The sequence below is a fragment of the Agelaius tricolor genome, unplaced genomic scaffold, assembly GCF_023055355.1.
Source record: "Agelaius tricolor isolate 1412-34295 unplaced genomic scaffold, bAgeTri1.0.p SCAF_3, whole genome shotgun sequence".
In the NCBI taxonomy this organism is placed as follows: Eukaryota; Metazoa; Chordata; class Aves; order Passeriformes; family Icteridae; genus Agelaius; species Agelaius tricolor.
This window is the reverse complement of record NW_027269263.1, coordinates 31,052,460-31,072,500: the sequence shown is the minus strand read 5'-3', so window position 1 is coordinate 31,072,500 and position 20,041 is coordinate 31,052,460. Positions and strand designations below refer to the sequence as shown.

At 40.3% G+C, this 20,041-nt stretch overlaps 2 protein-coding genes across 2 annotated transcripts in view; both read left to right on the top strand.

Moving 5' to 3' along the window:
- Positions 1 to 341: 341 nt before the first annotated feature.
- Positions 342 to 4,134, top strand: RPS16 (ribosomal protein S16). Its single transcript, XM_071423356.1, has 6 exons — positions 342 to 466; positions 545 to 600; positions 1,298 to 1,399; positions 2,086 to 2,182; positions 3,760 to 3,807; positions 3,936 to 4,134. Exons 2-6 carry the CDS (start codon positions 553 to 555, stop codon positions 4,079 to 4,081), a joined length of 441 nt encoding a protein of 146 aa, XP_071279457.1. The 5' UTR covers positions 342 to 466; positions 545 to 552; the 3' UTR covers positions 4,082 to 4,134.
- Positions 4,135 to 9,348: 5,214 nt separating this feature from the next.
- The window catches only part of OTOGL (otogelin like), a 92,587-nt gene continuing 81,894 nt past the window's right edge, over positions 9,349 to 20,041 (top strand). The window contains exons 1-7 of the mRNA XM_071422042.1: positions 9,349 to 9,560; positions 10,144 to 10,217; positions 11,553 to 11,601; positions 13,702 to 13,759; positions 15,458 to 15,556; positions 16,193 to 16,347; positions 19,028 to 19,149. Coding sequence (XP_071278143.1) covers positions 9,390 to 9,560; positions 10,144 to 10,217; positions 11,553 to 11,601; positions 13,702 to 13,759; positions 15,458 to 15,556; positions 16,193 to 16,347; positions 19,028 to 19,149 — 728 coding nt within the window. The 5' untranslated portion in view covers positions 9,349 to 9,389. The remainder of the gene's footprint in view (positions 9,561 to 10,143; positions 10,218 to 11,552; positions 11,602 to 13,701; positions 13,760 to 15,457; positions 15,557 to 16,192; positions 16,348 to 19,027; positions 19,150 to 20,041) is intronic.

Sequence of the window (20,041 nt, the reverse complement as noted above, 5' to 3'; positions counted from 1 at the left end):
GCCGTGGAGTTTGTATTGTTGCATCTCTAGGAAGTTCAAAGAGTGACTGTGAGCCTTTCGGGCATGGCAGCATTTTGTTCTCCTTATATCAGAAGCCCACCTGGGTTCTGCTTTGTGACAGGGACCCAGCACAGCGCCCTGCGGTGTCAGTAGCGGAGCGGGCCCCTGGCAGGTGCCCGGGCTCTCCGCGCCCGTCTCTCTGTGCCAGGCTCTCCGTGCCCAGGCTCTCTCTCCGTGCCCAGGCTCTCTTTCCGTGTCCGGCTCCCGCCGCGCCTGCCGCGACCATGCCGAGCCCAGGCGGGGCCTGCCCGCCGCGGGGCCGCAAAGCGCGCCAGCCGGGGCGGAGCCGGCCGTGCTCTCTGTCGCGCTGCCGGAAGCGATGGCGTTGTGCTTTGCGGCGCGGCGCCCCTGATCTGAGGCCCGGAAGCCCCGTACGGCCTTTCCGTGGAGCCGCCGCCGAGGACGGGTGAGTGTTGGGGCGCTCCGGCCGCGCTCGCCCGCGTCCCCGCCCGCCCGCGCTCACGCCGCTCCCTCTCTCTTGCAGGAACAGCCATGCCGGCCAAGGGTCCCCTGCAGAGCGTCCAGGTCTTCGGACGAAAGGTGAGGCGCGGGGTGGCGGCCTGCACCATCTGCTCCTCGCTGCCGGGCTGGCCCGCGCCTTTGGGCCGTTCGCGCTCTGGGGTCTGGGCCGCAGCTCCTCGCCGGGGCCGTGCGGCGGGGCTCGGCCGCGGGAGGGCCGGCGGGTGGGGGGAGTCCCGCCGCGCAGCCCACGTGTCCCGCTCCGGGGCCGTGGCAGCGCGCCGTGGCCCTGTGGGGAAGGCTTTGCTCCCCTGGCGGGTGCGTCTGGGCGGCCTCTCACCGGAGTCTAACGGGGTGGCCGCCTCTGTCGCCCCGATCCACAGCGGCCTGGCTCACCATTGCCGGTATCTGAGGGGCACTTGTGACGGGAAGGTAAAGTTCGCCCGGTTGGATGGAATGCAGCGTCTCGAATAATTCACGGTACCAATCTCTTGAGAGAAAACGAGCCACAAAACTACAGTGTTGTCGAACGGAAGGCTCTTACCTTCGTGTACAATTAAGTCCTGTAACTATAAATCAAACACTGAAACTTTTATTAAGATTCTGTTTTAACATTGTGATAATACTTGGAGGTGTAGGGAGAGATACTGTTTAGTTTAGTGCATAATGCTAGTCTGGGGCATAAGACTAGGACTGCTCGATTGTTAAAATGAAATTGAAATTCCTGCTGCTTGTGCAAAAATAAAACGCTGTGCTAATACACCTTCGGATTTTTTAGAAAACTGCAACGGCTGTTGCCCACTGCAAGAGAGGGAATGGCCTCATTAAAGTTAATGGAAGACCTCTGGAAATGATCGAGCCCAGAACTCTGCAGTATAAGGTAAGCATCCACCCAGCCTCTGCTCTGCATCCCTTTTTATATATTTAGTTGCTTCACACTGGAGACAAGTGCCTTGTCCTACTGAAAGTACCAAATTTTTGGTTGCTTACCTAAAATACAAATGCTGTTAGGAAAATTCAGTAAACTGCACTTCTGTGATAGCAGAGTTTTGCTTATCAGGTTTCACTTAATGTGAAGTATTTTTTGCGCTTCTATCTACTTTCTGAACTAAAATGGGTGACTTAAAGCCCTCATTTTAAAAAGGTTATTTAGAACTTTATACAGTAGCTGCTGAACAATATAACAGAATCTGAAACTGTCTAGATAACTCTAAAGTATAGTAAATTGTGAAGAAAACTACCTGCAGACTACTTCAGGTCTTCAGTTTTAATGAACTTGACTTACTTTTTGTATGTAGTTATGGCATTTTAGCTATAATTCTTATTTACATGTGCTTTGCTGCTAAGATATTTGAAACTTAAATAAACCAAAGACTTCAGTAAATATGTCTTATGACAGTACTAGTAGATGTCAGAGAACTCTGCAGGAGGTGTACTTGACCTGGGTGTGTGCTTTTAAAATCAAGGCTCCATTTTTCAGAAGATTAAATTACATCACATTTGTTAGAGCTACTACAAGCTCTGATCCTCGTTACAAATGAATTTTCTTTGTGCTTTGTTTCCCAGCTGCTTGAACCTGTCCTCCTCCTGGGGAAGGAACGGTTTGCTGGTGTTGACATCAGAGTCCGTGTGAAGGGTGGTGGCCACGTAGCACAGATCTATGGTAAGGTTTTGGGTGGGATCTCTGGGATGGGCTGGAGTGGGTAAAGCCACTGTGATGAGTTGACACTGGCTGGATGCCCAGTGCCCACCAAGCTGCTCTATCACTCCTCTCCTTATCTTGATGAGGAGAGGGGAGAAAGTAAGATGGAAAAACCTTGTGGGTCAACATGAATGCAGATTAATAAAGTAAAAGTAAAGGCTGTGCACTGAAGCAAGGGAAAACTAAGGGCTTCCATCAGCAGGCAATGTTCAACCACTTCCCAGGAAGTGGGGCCTCAATACCGGTAGCAGTTGCTCTTCCTTTGGTTTTACTCCTGAGCAGAGATCCTCTGGTATGGAATATCCCTTCTGGTCAGTTTGGATATCAGTGGTCCTGGCTATGTTACCTCAAGATGTTGCCCACTCCTAGCCCAATGGTGATGAAGATATCTTGTAGGCACAGCCTTGATGCTGTGCAAGCACTGCTTGGCTGTAGCCAGAACACAAACCAGATGAGAGCTGTCACAGGAAAATCATCTCAGCCAGACCCAATGCAGCCCAATGCAACATATTTAAGAGGCTTAAGTTTGGAACAGTGACTTGCTAAACTTTTCTTTCTCCACTGTGCAAATGTAGTTGATTATATTTTTATGTGCAAAGCTGCAACAGAATGAGCTGAGTGAAGCAAAATGAAGTTTTGATGAAATGCACGGGAGCTACTTTTACATTGTGAATTGACAGGATAATTTAAAGGCAGCTGAGCACAAGGATTTTAGGAGGGGTTTAGCATTAGAAATGATATCCTTAGTTATATATTTCCATGTTGCTCAGAAACGTCTTTACAGTATGAGCAAAGCTAGGCAGTTTTCTCCTTGCAGGGAAGGCTGGGAATATATTTACATTAGCTGTTCTTAGAGTTCATCTTTACAAAAGATAAATTTGTTCTGCTCTTAATTTGAATGTAGTTAGTGAAGTGGAGCTGAGGCTGCATAAAAAACAGGCGACTTTCAGGCCTAAACTTGATACCATGTGTTTTTCAGAACACTCATGTTTTCATCAAAATCCTGGTGTTAATATTTTCACAGATAAGTGTAACAGCATCCTGACAGTTTCTCCCATTCTCCTGGTTTGAGTTCTGATTACTGTTACTGAGCTAGTTTGTATTGCCATGTTCTAGCACTCAGACCATCCTCTTGGCCCTTTTGCATCCTTAGTCTTCCAACACACAATCAATTTTGTTTTTGTTGAAAAATATAGACATTTCAGAGAACTGTATTTCTAAGATTTTGAAAGTTGACTGCTTGTAGATAGAAGATGAACCTACATTAGTACTCAGGAGAGAAGGTGATCTGACAGCCTTTGTGCAATTTCTTGGCTAGCTGGCAGCTGTCAAATCGACAAATGAACTGTGGGTGGCCTCCTGGCACAGATTTCTTAAGATTTGCCAAAGTAAGGGTCACGTGGACTACGTGGGAGGGGATATTAAGGAGAGAAAGGACAATTTGGCAGTGAACAAAATAGCACATTTCTCAGATAACTGGCACTTTAGATTTTAAATAGATTTGCAATCGTTTCTGATCTTTTATTTTTGTTTAACAGCTATCCGTCAAGCTATTTCCAAAGCTTTGGTGGCTTACTATCAAAAATGTAAGTAACTTTGATTGTTTTGTTAGCTTTAAGTGGAAATATATGGCTTTTGGTTGTTTTGTTGCAAAAAGAATTTGTTCCATGTGAAACTGCTTAAACTAAAGATTTTTTTTTTCTTTTTTGAACAGATGTTGATGAAGCTTCCAAGAAAGAGATCAAGGATATTCTAATCCAGTATGATAGGACTCTGCTTGTTGCAGATCCTCGCCGTTGTGAATCCAAGAAATTTGGAGGACCTGGTGCTCGTGCACGCTACCAGAAGTCTTACCGTTAAAATTGGTCTCTAGTCATATGGCAGTCAATAAACAGAAAGAATTTGATAATTTTCATGTTTCTAAATTGCCTTTTCTTGGGTGGGTAAATAGATTTTTTCACTGTGTGTTAAGATTGATACACAAAGGGATTTGTGTTACAGTAGTATCAGAGGGTCGATGGCAGTTCTCTTTTTAATCCTTTCATAGTAATTCTGATAGGTAGGGTTTTAGGAGTAAAGAAGATCTTCTGTTGAGGAATGTGTGGTTATTAAAACATAAAGGAGGCTCACATCCTGGATTCTGCAGGCACATGGAACAACACAGTGGTTCATGGACCATGTCAGTCTTTACCCTTCTGGTAGTTAACGTCAAAACCAAAATAATTATGGGGGCAGGGGATGGAGGTGTGTTGAGCTCTTGCATTACCAGATAATGCAGAGACTGAGTAGTTCTGGACTAGTACATCTAAATGTAGGAATCTTAAAATACTTAGTGTTTTGTAAATATAGATCAAGGATTTTATGTTTTAAGATTAGGTCTGAGTGATTAGTCCTTCAACCATATGTTTGCGCAGTACAAGCCGAGAGGAGTAACTCCTAATATTATGAGCTAGGTGAGGCAGTTTGAAAGCCTTGGAGGAAGAAAGGGTGAAAAAAGTGAGTTGGAAAGTAATTTTCCAAAATTTGGCTACAGAATGTGCATATCAAGTGTAGAAGTTTCAGATCCTGTCCTTTTACCCAAGGACAAAAAGTAAATTCTGAGTAAATGTGGGATGGGCCAACAGGAGTCTTACAAAGACTCATTCTGTCCTTTGGAAGAGATGCAAGTAATGGAATGAGGCTGTGGGTACAAACTGACCCAACCAGTGTGAGTACAGCCCTGAGCTGTTGTTTCATGTGTCTGTAAAGCAGTTTGGAGTGGAGCTGGAAGAAATACTGGAGATTAAGATGCTTTTGAGAGCCCAGCTACTGCTGCATTACTCTCCAAGCCTGCTATTTTAATGTCTATGTATGCTTGTGTGGCATTACTGGAATTGTCATAGGAGCACCTTGGCTTGAGATTTTTAAATGTTGGGCTTTTCTCTTAGCATGTTATTCTAATTCGCTTAATGGGAAATGTTTTTTCAGTGTACTCAGTCAACATAAACCAGCTTCCCCTGTGTGTTGGGGAATTGGAATGAATAGTAAAATCCACCCTTTTGCTCTAGTTTAGTATTAACAGATGGTTACAGCTTTTTATTAATGTTAAGCACTTGTCATGAGCTCTCTGCTTTTTCAGTAGAAGAGTATTAAAGGTATCCTCACAGTTACTGAAGAGTTAAATGTGTAGCAAAAAAAATCCTTCTAAAAAAGGAATTCTGCATCCATCTCCCCATTTTAGCTGTCAGTTTCTGCCACTAAGTAACTGCATTCCATGATTAGAATAGAAATGCAATGCTTGTATTCAAACCTCTCATGCTCCTGTTGAAGCGAAGGAGACTTGTATGTTCTATCACCAATTTACATACCAGGACTATTTGGTTTTACACGAAGCAAATGGGACACTCCATCCCAGACTCCTGTCTGGCAAGATGCGTGGTCTGCTTTCCTCAGGCTCGCTTTCCTGCACTCTAAGCTCTTGGGCTGCTGAAAACTGCCATGCTCAGCCTCCTGGCTTGGTTTTCCAAAGAAAAGATGCTATGCAGAGCGAACTTTGAGTTTGATCGCTTGAATTCCTATGAGTTTTGTGAAAACTTGTGTCTTGATGTTAATTAGCTTCAGCTGAGGGAAAATAAAGTCTCTAGTTGTTTGGCTGTGTGACTGAAAAGCAATGGCTCACTCATTGCTTAGGAGCTGCTTCCTGGCCTGCCAGTTGGCACATACATACCCTATGCTGTGGCTTGTCCAAAACTGATTCTTGTCTGGCTGTTAGATCTGTGGGATGGAGGGGAAAAGACATGAAGCAAAGTTGTGGTGGTGTGAAACCTAATGAGGCAGGGGGAGATGGAATACCTGATGATGGTAACCTAAGGGGTGGATTTCACAGTTATGAGGAAGCCTGATGAACCTTTTTCTGCAAACAGAACAGCTTGTAACAATTGGGGATTATTGTTTTGCTGGTCTTTTGTGGAAAGAGTGAAAATAAAACTTGCATTGCTACTAATATATTCAGAAATGATGCATGCCGTTTCTTCAACCAGAAGACTCTTAACATAAGAAAAATGCTTTCTGAACAGAACTCTGATCCTATAAAAATTCCCCATTAATCCTGCAGAGTGATGTCATTCCCACACGCTTTCTAAATGAGAAATGTTTGTAGAGCTGGACTGTCTGCCTGGATGGCTGAAGATTTTTATTCTGAGAGGTTGCTTACTGACCACCCACTAGAGGGCTTAACTTCATTGGGAAACTGTAACCATTGTAAAGTTTGAAGGTGTTTGAAAAATGTCTCCTCCTGTCCTGATTCTTCAGGGATGGTAATCAAGCACTTGTCATTGAGCATCCACTCTGGCCAGAGAAACACATCCCCGGAGAAATTGTAAGAGTTTGATCTTCAAACCATTAGGAAGGTTCTTGAGCAGCTGGGGAGGTGGTTCTCAGAAAAGAGGAAATGCCCCTCATCTCGTATCATCTGGCTCTTTCATTAGTTTCACCAATGCTAATCCTTAGGAAGATCATCTGTGCACAACAAAATTGAATTAACAACGAAATTGAATTCTTCATTGCAAATACCATGTTTTGTTAACAATGACAGTGGACCTCCTTTCAAACCAGGGTAAGCTTGCCAGCCCATGGCACAGAAGGCAGTTATTTCCTTATCCTTTGTTTATAATCCTGATGGACATTGTGATCTGTATATAAATTTAATCCCTCTGAAACATTATGTTGGAAAATGTGGAGAAAATTTATTTTGACTTCAATGTACAAATATATTACCGCTTAAATGTTTAAATTTTATTTTTGAAGAAAAAATCTGTAACTTAAAAATGTAACACTGTCATTTTTAGAGTGTGGGACAAGTGTGTTCTGTATTGTGCTTGTTTTCTTACAAAAGCAATTATTTTCTGCATTTTTTTCAAGTTTTTCAGAAGTGCCAGTCAGTTAGTATTTTAATACTTGTGTAGATATTAAGTGTTGTTGACTTGATATACATTGGTTTGATTTTTTAATCTCTTTCTTAATATAGTCCTCTGAGTTATAGTTTAGAGTACTTGGTTGAATAATTCTTTTTCCTTAGCTGACATCCTTAATGTGCTTGGGACTTTGCTGTTTCCTACCTTGCCTTGGGCTGAGATGTCTAAACTTTATGAAGCCTATTGCTTTAACTCTTACAAATTTCCTTTGCAGATAATAAGGCTTGGCCTATTTTTAAATATTAAAAGTTAAACAACTGTGAAATACTACATATAACAACTTTGCTATAGAAAAATTGTTAAAAGAAATCCCAAAACCAAACAAAACTCACATAGATGCTATTTTGGATAGCTTTTTTTTCCTGTTAAAGCAAGAGAGTTGATTTCTATTAATATTACAATAATTTAGTTGTGAAATTGCATATGAAGCATAATGAGAAATACACTCTTGAGAAAGTGAGGAATCCCAGATCAGATTTCTCAAAGGAGCTTGAGTTTCCAAGAGTTTCTAAACCAGACTTAGCTTGACAGTAAGATAACTGTCAGTAAGAGAGACTGGTAGTGGAATTTGGAAGATGTAATGCTTGGTTTCATGTCATCTTGACAGCAGTCTTGAGAGTAGATTTATGGGATGGGGAAAGTCTATTTCCTATAAGTTCTCACATAAGAGTGAAAAGTCTGTGAGTGACTATATCAATGTTTCCATATGGCCTAGGAATTTACTTTTTTTGCTTCTGTTTGTGGTGTGGAGTGGTTTTGGATCACGTACTGCAGGTCCAACTGAGCTGAGAGATGCAGTCCAGCTGCAGACAAACAGCCAATCCATGGGAATAGACCATAGCTACTCCCATAGAGGTAAAAACAAAGCAAAAAACTCTTGAAGTGCAACGACGGGAATGTCAACTCAGATCCAACATAGTTCTTAAAAATAAAATAGTTCTTAAATACTCCACACAGGGCAAAGTGTTACGCATCAGTTTCCAATAAGTACCCTTGTGCCATCAGTGATCCCAAACCTTCACCAGTGCTGTTGGCTGCTGTGTGGACCCAAGGTTTTGTTTTTGTCCATGCTTGGAGAGGCTGAGTTTTCATTTGCTTTCATTTGTGTGTCCATCTGGGGAGCAGGAAAGAGAAAGGGCTAGAAGGATGGATGGGAGAACATTTTACTCAAGAGAGGTCATCAACTTCTAAAATTTTTTTGGGTCTAACCACACCTTCTGTAGCATGCTCAGGTCTCACAAAGCACCTCCTAGGAAAAATGGAGGGTAGGCAAAAGATAGGTTTTGCAAAATGAAAGTATCAGCAACAATTTCAAATAGCATTATAAGTGTCTTTAAATCTGTGCTTTCTGATGATTCTGTTTACATTATGGTAAAGCAGGTAAGATACTTTTATTTTAAAACATGCTAACTTTTAATTTTGGTAAAATTATGATTTCATATTTTAATAAAAATTAGAAATTAAACCCTTTGGCCCTGTTGACTTCTTTCTCCTTTTTCCTAATGCGAAGTGTTCATAAAATGATTTATTAAGACCAAAATATAATTATCCTCTGAGAAGCCTTCTTTTGTGCTATAAGCAAACTATACCCAGAAAGGCATCCAGAATATTCTTAAAAAGCTGGATGTATTATTTAATAGAAGTTCATCTCTCTCCTTTCAGGAGAGAGAAAAAACATTACTATGTTAATATGTAAAACCATGTAGTTATAATTATACAGTGGTATTATTTCAGGGTCTTGCAAAAAAATGTTGCTGTACTGAGGAGTAGAGAATAGCCCTCAGCTCAAGCCTCAATGCACACAAAGGTGTGTGACGACAGAAGGATATCTCAAACCACCATGACATGGCAACATTTCTGTCATTGTCTGCTGTGTTATAAAGGGCCAATTCAACTCAACAGGGGAGTAATACTCGCAGGTCTGGTGCAAGTGTAACTAATACAGACTGTGCTGAGGAGCTACCATGCATTGCTAATGAGAGACATGCAGCCAGGAAGTTGTACGCAACACTCACAAGGCTCCTGAAGCTGTATGTAGCTACCAAGCTTGATGTCTCCTGCTCTTTTCCTCTTCTACATTGCATTATTTTAAGTAATGAGTCCAATTATCTAACCTCTAAAGGATTTAAACACACTGTAGAAATACACAATTGTAAGATGCCCTGTAATCAAAGCCATTAATTTGTATAAATTCCCTTTTTCCAACTTATACTGAAATGAACATTGTAGGAAAGCTCAGTTTAATGATACCGTGGAGTATATTCTTGCTTCATTCACTGCTGTTCACTTTGCAAGGTAAGAATTTTATTCTATTTTTTTGTGGGAATCCTAATTTTTACAAATATTTTTCTAAATATTTTAATATTACTAGTTATTTTTTCCATCTTTTTTTTTGACCTTGCTGGAATTTGTAAATGCAATTTAAACAAGTATATATCATCATTCTCTCTCACAGGTGCAGAAACTAAAATATAAATTATTTTTAAGAGCCATTTTTTACATCTGAATTTGTTAGAAAACAATTATTTATGAACAAAGTCTAACTTTCTTGCCTTTCTTGCTATTATTGTCAGACGAGTAGTATTTAATGGTTTTCAATAAGGTAAGATTTTATTTGAACAGACTGCACCTGAAATTTGTTTAAACGTTTTTAGACCACTAGGGTAAATAATTGCTCTTCTAGTTACAGAAATTATCTTACTTTCTATATAATGCAACAGGATCTTATATATAGTTTCCTTGCTACAATTACAAATATTTCTAATATAACATAAAAAAGTTTTTTGTGGTTTTGTTTGGTTTTGTTTATTTGCTGGCTTGTTTTAAGCATGGGCTCATTTGAAATTATTTACAATTCAGTCTTACTAGCACCAGTCAGAAAAGTATTATAACCCTGGAGGTTTGATTCTGTAAAGCTCTGGATACCTGTTCTATTTTACCTGTTTACCTCTTCTATTTTTTTGTTCTGAGCCTCTAAAGAGCTATGAGCTCTTTTTACTTCTTCATGGTAGCAGGTACCGGAACTACAACCATGAAACCTGCAGGTAAAGACTATGTGAGAGAATCAAATTCTTAGGAAGGAGTGCATATAGTCCTACATTCCTTGGATATAGAGTTTCTACAAAAGTGCCCTGGAAAACTCAGGATTCTTAAACCCTAAAATTCAATAATGTTGTTTTAAACTTGACATTGCTTGCCAAGGGCAGAGTGATGCTGTAAAAAAAAAAAGTTTAACTTTGTGATTTTTTAATCTACAGGATCTTATTGCAAGCTTCCTCTTTTGAGAAGATCTTTGAGGTAAGTTTTTATTCCTTATTTGTCAAGTCCTACGAACAGAACAAGAATGAGCAAATGCAATGCAGTGAAAGTTAGAAAGTAAAATATAACCCTGAATTCAATGTGTAAAATGTCATCTACATGTAGATTGGATGTAGAACACACTTTCAGAATGTTTACAACTCTTTCCCAAGTATTTACATAATGGGCATGGGTCCTCTATTTGAAAAATGGAGGTACTTATGAAAAATGATACTTCTATGGTCTTGAGAAAGCTAGGAGGAATAATGGAATGAAAACAGCATGAGATCATGATTTCATGACTGGAAAAATACATTAAATGAGTATCCATCTACAGTTTTAACTGCATGATAAAATCCTAGCTGCTATTTGAAACACAGAAAAGTAAGTGTTATACAGCCTTAAAATAAACATTTTCAATACTAATTTTCACATAGAAGCTGAAATCCAAACAAAACCCAAACAAGGCAATGTTCCTGATCCCATTGAATTAAATGGGATCTATGCCATCATTTTCAATGGAGGCATCAAGTTGGACATAGCTTTGTGTGTCTTATGACTTCTAATACATCTAGCGGACACACAGGCATGTCAAATGATATGCCATCATGAAGTGTTGATAGAACTAAGTGTGTTTTATAGCTTGATTAAGTTTCTGAACTTAATCACAAATTAAAGTCGGCTCCAGCTGGAGAGTCAACTTGCTATCAAAAGTACCATCAGAGTATATTCAAGCAACACTCTGGGGAACTTGTAGCCACTGACATGCAGCATGAAGCAAATATGAAGCTGGTTTACAATTTTGTATCTTGTTGTGTAAGTCTGTTTTGCCTATTTATGTCTCCCCAAAGCCCCAGGTACCTCCCTGTCCAAGCAGAGATTGGAGTGCCGCCCAATTCTGTAAAATGAGACACTGTCAAAACAAAAAAAAAAAAAGAATCACCTTTTTAAATGTTAACCCAAGAAAGACCTCTTTGATAAAGTGATGGTAATCAGAGAGAAACACTTCTGTCTGGGGACTTGCTTATTCAGGTTGCTCCAGGGACCTTTGATAATACAAGATCCTTTTTGTTTTCTTCCAGAACTGAGTCTAATGCAACTCAACAGAAAAGAGATCTAGTAACAGCCGAGGTAGGTTATACCTCCAAAAGCAGGAGGGTGGGGAAACCCTCCTCCCTTTCTGCTCTGGGCCTTTGCCATCCTTACAAATGACCCTTTGTGGGGAGATGGGCTGTGGTAACAGGAGGACAGTGAGGAGGAGGAGCAGCTACTCTCCACCTGCTCACCCCACCTGAGCCGTGACCTAATGCCTTCATTCTCCCTCAGCAAAGCACCCAGTAGGGACCTACCCTGCCAAGCCGACTGACACACACCATGGGAAATAAACCCAGGCCGTCTCTGTGTTTTGTGGGGGTGAGCAGGACCTGGAAAGATGTTTGTGTTTGTCAGAGGCACAATGGCTGCACCACTGGCAAGGTTCCCTCCTGGACATGGTGCCCCCGGTGGCTCCGGCCTAGCCCTGGTTCCCATCACCCTGGCCCCACGCTGCCTCAGTGCTGCACCCCAGCAATGTTGTGCTGAAATTCAATCCTAAATGGAGGAATCTTGTTCCCCCACACTTGGGCTATGGAGCCCAGCCAGGGGTTATAACCTCTTTGAAGGGAGTAGGCAGGAAGCCAGAGGCGGTCCTGCCTCAGGGTGTCCCAGGGAGCCTGCAGGCCGAACCAGGGTGATTTTCTCCAAGACCCTTTGAGATGTGTGTGCTGCTAGGGAGTCATAGGCAGCTGTGGAACACTGCCCTGAGGGTAACCGAGCCTCTGGGAGAAGCAGGGCTGGAGGGGTCCTCGGAGGGCCCTCAGCAGGGAAGAGCTGTTGCACCAAGGACGCTCTGCAAAATGGTGCAAAGGCCAAAAGCAGCTTTTGTGAGGCGGGCAGCTTGGAGTCTCTATCAGAAAAAATGGGAATGGGCCTTGTTGTGCAGGGAGGGAAGGGACCCTCTGCACCTAGCAATGGACCATGGGCACCAGGGATCATTTTGGTGCGGGGGGCCTTCCAGGTGGTGATTCAATGAAAGCTGTTTCAGTTTGATTTTAAACAGATTCTACTACTTGGAAGCATCCCACAACATATTTCCATTTGGAAAAGGGAGCTGTGAGAGGCCTTGGCAAGACTAACCCTAAAATGTTCCTTGCACATTGTTGTTAACTTGAGATCCATCAGTTCAAACTTGAGATGTAGAGAATGAGTGGAGTCAGGAGAGAAGAAAGAAATTAATTTACAAGCAAAGACTAAAAAAATTTCTTTACTTAGTTGTACAGCTGAAGGCTGGCACTTAAGTCTGTGGGAACTGCAGAAAGGTAACTGTTTTTTTTTAGAACATCAGATAAGAAATAAATAACAAACAGAGGAAAGAAGAGCTATTTAAGCAAAAAGGACCACATTTATAAAGAAAGATACTTAAACTGGCCATGGATAAACGTAAGTGGGAAACATTTAAGTGCTCAGCACTTCAATCCTGGTAAACTTTCCAGTCAGTCTAGTGGGGGCAGAAGCCCCAGAGTACTTGCAGTCTGGAATAGGATCATTGGAAGGGAAAATGTGATGTGACAAGCTGCAATATCAGAGTGCTGGGCCAGATGCAGGGCTTCCTCATAGTGTGAGGCTCCCTGTTTCTAAACAGGAGGCAGATCAGGCAGATCTGCTTTCTCTTTTGTTTGGGATGAACCAAAATGCAATTCTGAAGGATGTCAAGGAGAACACAAAATCCATTGCAGCTAGACTGGCCATAATGGGATGATCTGGGTGCAGCATGGAGTACGAGTCAGGGGAGTGGAAGCAATAGAGGGAGCCCTTCAACAATGGGCATTTGAGTGAAGTGAAAAAGGGAGATTGCACTTTCTCCCCTTCTTTTCCTTCCAAACATAAATGCAAAACTTCCCATGTGGAACCTTGGTGATTTGCTGGAACTGGAGGCCATGGATGAGAAGACAGTAGTGATCTCACATAGCAGCTGTATCTTTCCCCAGTCTCCTCAAAAGACATTGTGTTTCTTCTTTCCAGGCTGCCAATCTCTCCAGTAGCACCCATAACTGTGCCATGCACTGGCTGAGATGCAAATTACTCTTCTGTATTTAAAGTTCCAACCCAGTGTTTGAGTGCAAGGCCTCAGGTTTGATCAATTAATTTTTAAACCACAAACACCCTGATTTTGCTTTTATGTTTCTCTGACAGGTTCAATCTGCCTCTCGGTTGCACCATCATGGGACCCTGATGCGGAGTCCACCAGGAGGTCAGTGCTGTGCCCCTCATCTGCAGGAGGAGAGAAGCCTGAAAGTGCCGCCTTCCTCCTCTGTGTTACCATGGGCTGTGGAAGCCCTCTTCTTCGTGCCACTACAAAATTCTCTCCTGTCTCATTTTCTCATTTTATCCATGTTAAATATTAAAAAAAAAAAATCTGTTAAAATGGTACTTTCAAAATAGGGCCTTAAAACCAAATCTGGACAGCTAAGGAAGTCAATCTTTTGAGATTTTGTGGGGTTTTTTTAAAGTTTAGTTTTATTACGATTTTTAATTTCTGCTACTTTTTTTCTGGCCTTGTCAGAGTATGTAGGTGTATCAGAGAGTCTTATAACTGGTTGTGCAAAGGGAAATGATCACTCAGGAAATGAGCATGAAGCTGCTCCTGTACAGATTTAAGCATTGGACAAACATGTAAAGCAGGTTTAAGTTACAGAAATTTTTACAGAAGAGTTCACTGTAGGCAACTTGCATTGGAATTTTGGTATCCTTCTTGGAAAATGCCCAGGCAGGTGCCTTCTTTCGCATTTTTCTGTGTAAATGAATATATGCAATTTTACAACTCAAAATTCTAAAAACAGCAAAAGGTTTCCCCATTAGGGCTGTTATAGAAACAATGGTTTTTACTTTGTTGGTATTTTCAGAGTATCTATATATATTTGCAAAGCAGTTCTTAAATGGAAAAAATTCAAAGCTAAGCATGGAAAGGAATTTTCACAATGATGGATGATATTCCTAACCACTGGTAGCTTCTTTGTCCCTTTACTGTAAAGGTCCCATTTTTTTTTCCCATTTAATGTCACTAGCAGCTTTGCTGTGCCTCATTGGGAGTGGAAGGACCTGTTAATTTCATTTACTTCCTGCCTTGTACAATGCTTTTTTAATCCCCATCAGCAACATTGGAAATTTTATATGTATGTAGAGTTTTAATCCTACTCCAAGAAGGCAAGCAACTCTCTGCAAAAAGCTGGTGAAGTTTTGCTTTGGGACTAGCTTTCTTCTCCAGTTTTGGGGAATGATGATTTAAATCCAACTCAATGAATGATTAGTAAATGACAAGGAGTTAATAGCTTTCAGAGACTATAAAACCATTTAATGCTTTTGGAAAAAATTACTAATTATAACATAAAACAAGCCATTCCCATGGAATCTAAAGTCTCTGACTCCAGTCACCTCTGAAGCAGAAATAACCTTTTAGCTGACTATTTTTTTAGAATGTGGGGAAGGTTGTTTAGGACTGATTTTGACTCTAAAATATATATTCTGGCCTGTTCATAAACTGAATGTACCCTTTGCAGTAAGGTTTAGGAGGGAGAAGCTGGATATATGTATAAATTATGCTGAATTTAGGGAATTAGAATGATCTGTGTCCTGTATATTTTGAGATCAGCAGGACTGGGATTTGATTTCTTTACATGGGAACTTGACCTTTTGTTTGCTTGGAGGAGGTTGACCTTTTGCTCCTTTGTTAGTTTATAAGTCTCAAACCAAATGAGAACCTTGCTTCTCTTTTAACTAAGGAACATGAAGGATTAAATTAAGCATACGTTAAAAAATGGAGATAGTGGTTGGTTAATTTTCTCAGCTAATATAGCAGCTCATGATTTAACAATAAAAAAATTTGGCTGGGATCTCTCAACCTCTTTGAAAAATACTGTATCTACTAAAAGGCTGGAATGCTTCCTTGCAGGTTCATGTCCTCAGGAGTGCCTTAATGGAGCAGCCTGCACAGAGGGAGGTGACTGTGACTGTCAGTTAATTCAGGCTCAAGGAAGCAGGTGCCAAATTGGTAAGATTTTTGGGCCAAAATAGTTTAGTATCAGCTTTCAGGAAGATTTAGGATGCAGATTTTGAAAAACTACTGTTACCAGCATATTTGTGATTATTCTGTAGCAGGCCTCTAATTTGGCCAGTAGCTAGGAGGATTAAAATTATATGCATTATTAGGGACATATAGAAAACAACATCAGAAATGCCTGCATTTTGCACTTGGGCTGTAATGATATATAGATACCATAACAGATAGACTGTTGTCTAGTGTTGTCTAGTAGCCAGACAGCTTTTTTTTTTTTTTTAAAGTTAGCTGAATAACCAAAAACCACTGCATTTCTTTTAATAAGCAGTGATTTATTGCAAATTAAATCACCTATTATTTAAATACTAGTTTTTGGAATCTGCTGTGTGTAGGGATCAACAAGAATTGTCTTCCAGGATGTGCAGAATATCTAACTCCCTTGCTTCTACTTGTAATTAAAATGTCTCCACTGAAGCAAATAAAAATTTAATTATGATTGCACATGGCTAAAACTGCAGACTTAAGACTAAAAAAGAGTGCTGACTTTAAAGTTGAAGGTGTAAGTTGATCTTTTGCACTTGCTAGTTTTTGATGACCATGCTTCTTGTAAACTCAGTGTGTTCTCTCCAGTACCTAACACTGGCAAGGACCGAGATGGGATTTGCAAATCATGGGGACAGTATCATTTTGAAACATTTGATGGCATCTACTACTACTTCCCAGGGAATTGCTCCTATATATTTGCAAAAGACTGCAGTACTCTGGAGCCCCAATACACTGTTTGGGTAAGTATGTAAACATACATTAGAAGTAAGTATGTAAGTAAACATAAAAGTAAATAAGTAAGTAAAATAAGTAGAGAGACAGTAAATGTACCAAACTGAGCATTAATTGCTTAAATATAAAACTGTGGAAATATGGGAAACTTCTGGAAAAGCCTAAACTTACGTGCAGTAACTTAAAATACTAATGTAATTATAATCAAAAGAGTCGGTATATTAAAAATAGTATTTCTTTCTCCTTCGATCCTTAATGGGATATCTGCTCTCTCCCTTCTGGGTGCTAAAGTGGGTCTTAAACAAGACCCCAGACACTTTAATAAACTTCAGCTACCAGGCTGTAAAAAAATATTGAGTTGCTGAGTTGCTGAGTAAGTGCAAACAGCTATCACTTGCCTAATAGTGAGGAACATGAATGTGCTAGGCTCTAATTCATAGCTATTGGTATGCTATGAGGATCTGTTTCCCTGGCCTATGGGATTTGCTCCCCATCTTGTCCCCTCTGTGGATTTGCATTCTAATTTTGGATTACCTCTACGTCATGCAGAGAAGATTAACTGCTCAAAAGCTTTCAACTTGACCTATGTATGGAAGGCACTCTTTTTAGTAATTTCTTCAAATTGCTGAGTATCCATGGTTAATGACTGTGGGTCATGGAGAGTTCAAACCTATACCCTCTTTGAAGAGAGATGCCCTATTTGTCAGGCAGGTGGTTACTGTGGGGAGGGGATACAAGATCATTCTATTACCTTATTCACAATGGTTGGGATTTGGTGCTGATTGGGCAGGGAAGAAATGACAAGAGGGGTCCTCATTTTGAGCCTGTGTGTGTACAGTGGTCGTAGGCATGAGGGCAGATCTAGATGCTGATTTCTGCTCTGAGGACTGTTTTTCATTTATAAACAGATGACTTCTTCTTCACTCAGATAACAGCACTTAGTGAAGATAAATCTACCAGTAAAACTGCCATTTCTTCCTACTCAAGTTACAGAGAGACACTGTTACACCTGCCTTTCACAATTTCATTTTAATTATTTGGATTCTATATGCAGCTGTGACCTCTTAAAGGTTTTCAGAAAGTGCTGTAGCAAAGTCCAGGATTATATTAAAATCTGGAATCAATATATCAGTGGATTCCAGTGGCTCTGGAAAGAGAGAAGGTTCTATTCGATTGCTGGAAAAAATGTCATGTTTTACTAAAAACTGAAAATGTTTACTCAGCAAAGTCATAAGTAATGTGAGACTGTAGACAGACTGGGCAATGGAGAGACAAAAACCTTGCCAAATCCTAACATTAAGGTCCTTCTGGCTTTAATAATCAACCCCTCAAGAGGAGAAGAAAACATAAGGATTATTTTGATTTTCCTTTATTGTGTTTCTGTCTTGGGATGGGCTTACATAGAAGCCATTTGCCAGGTCAAATAACTTTTATGTTGTCTTTAATTATGATTATCTTTATACATGTAAAAGCTCCGAATGCTTTTCCTGACCTAGCTTATTTCAGCCAGAGAAACAGTTACTGGTTTTTACTTCCAGATTTAGTGTCAGTCAAGGAAGATTTATTCAAGTATTCATGAGCACTGTATGTGTTTACTCACAGATATTTTCTTCAGAACAGTTACATTTACAGCCTCCATCACTATGTTGGTAAAATGTTCCCAATTACAAGTTTATTTAGCTTAACAGCACTGTCAAGTAAATTGGTAATGAAATTCCCATCCTTCTCAGAGAATGATGACACACAAAGTAACATAAATCATATCTGAGCAATCTAAACTCTGTGTATATTTTAATCTGGGAAATGATAGGCATCTGAGATGTAAAACACATTTCTCTCTCCCTTCAGTGGTGCTAAAATAAGCTCATGGGCTTTTGAAGCACGTTAGGACATCCTACAGGTTTGGGTGGCTCATTCTCCCTGAGATTAATGAAAACTGTGTAAGTTTTGTTCAAGCACAAACCCACAGTTTTCAAGTCCTGAGAGTACTGTATTTGAGCAAGATAAGTTGGTATGTGACTAAGCCAATCCCCTGGCTCATATGTATAATGGAGAAAAGCACACTTCAGAAAAGTCTACCTTTCTTCATTAGCAGGGCTGGAAAGCCAGTGCAAAATGGATTTTAACAGGTCCATGTAACTTAGATGGCTGCTGTAATCTGTGGGAGCACTTCAAAACCTCTAGAAATCCCGAGTGGTTTAGGAGGGCATGCTGTAGTTCAGCTTGTACCAGTCTCAGCTGGCAGGGAGAGTGCTGCTATTACACTGAGGTTCTGTATGGTTTGTAATCCTGTTTTATATATCAGATCTCTAGACACAGAGAAGTAGGGGTATTTCTTCAATGCCAGCAGCAAGTTCCACCTTTGGCCTCTGTAAGCTCACTACAGTGTCTCTGAAGTTTGTCAGTGTAAAATGCCTGACTCTATCCAGTATTTAGACCACTGGCCTGTGATGATATGCACTATTAAACAGTTGCTGTATTTCTCAGTAGTATTCTGTAGTGTGAACTTTGAGTTTTGCATATCTTTGTAATTGTGACTTTTCAATATTCTAGGTATTTATTTTTACAGCTCTTTCATTAATTAGAGCATAAAAACGTAAAATATCATATATGAATTTATTAAAAATGGTACAAAATTATTGAAGACAAGCATTGACTCTTATTGTGTGTCTATTTTTTCCCTCAAAGGTTCATAACAGTCCTCACTGTTATGGTTCAGTATATACTTGTCATAGGTCTATCAGCTTATTTTTTTCAAACCAAGAAGAAGTAATGATTTCAGGACATGAAGTAAGAAAAAATGGAATCAGGTAAGTGTTCTAATGGTGAGTTTTAATATTTTATTGGGAAAAAGATAAAGTGGAGTTTGGGAAACTGATGACTCTTACACAATCCAGATAAAATAATTTGATCTGTACCTTTACTGATCCCTTGCTGTTCTGTATTGGGGCTGATAGTGCTCTAGTGTGAGCAGCTGTGACAGTACTGATGTAATACACGAATGAGGATAGTATACACTGTATTGACTGTGTTCAGCTTCTCAGCTGTAACCTAACAATTATTTATTCCTTCCAGACAAAGTCTGTGTCAGGCAGTCCCAGCTAATCCCTGGTGCATTCTGATAGCATTTTGAACAAGTCAATCATTATTTATTCTTGGTAGCTATGGCTAATATAAGACATGATCGTCTTCTAGATGAGTCTGAATTGGTTAAAAAAAAATCTTAAGCCCCTTTGGGGGAAAAAACTCCACAAAATATCTCTGAGGTACATCAAACCTCCAAATTTACCTTTCTTTTTGTAAGTAAAAAGACGTGTCTAAGTCATCTTTTATACAAAATAAGTATATTTTACTAAATGATAAAGTACAGAAATTTTAAGAAAGTTGTTGAGGTGCTTTTGCCATCCCCTTTGTAATGCCTTTACTATCTGAGAATGGTACCTCTGGTGATATGTTTGACTCAACAGAAGCAACTTTGGATGACTAGAATTAGATCTGTCCTTATTATTGTCCAGTGGTCTTTCAACAAAGGAGGAAGAGGTGCAACTTTTTTGTCAGTGGTGTTTTCTGTACTGCAAGCTCCTCCTTTTGCAGATGTCTAACCCAGTGATGAGTCAGTGCCCAGAAGGGCTACTGGTGGTTTCTTGCCCAAAGCAGCATGCTTGTGAACTCAAGTATTCCTCAATGTGGTGTGCCAGGCTT

Bases quoted from the DNA above. Each gene is read 5' to 3' on its own strand.
- RPS16 (XM_071423356.1), top strand. From the start codon at position 553: ATGCCGGCCAAGGGTCCCCTGCAGAGCGTCCAGGTCTTCGGACGAAAG. The intron at 1,400-2,085 runs GTAAGCATCCAC...TTTGTTTCCCAG, and splicing joins CCAGAACTCTGCAGTATAAG to CTGCTTGAACCTGTCCTCCT. The intron at 2,183-3,759 runs GTAAGGTTTTGG...TTTGTTTAACAG, and splicing joins CCACGTAGCACAGATCTATG to CTATCCGTCAAGCTATTTCC.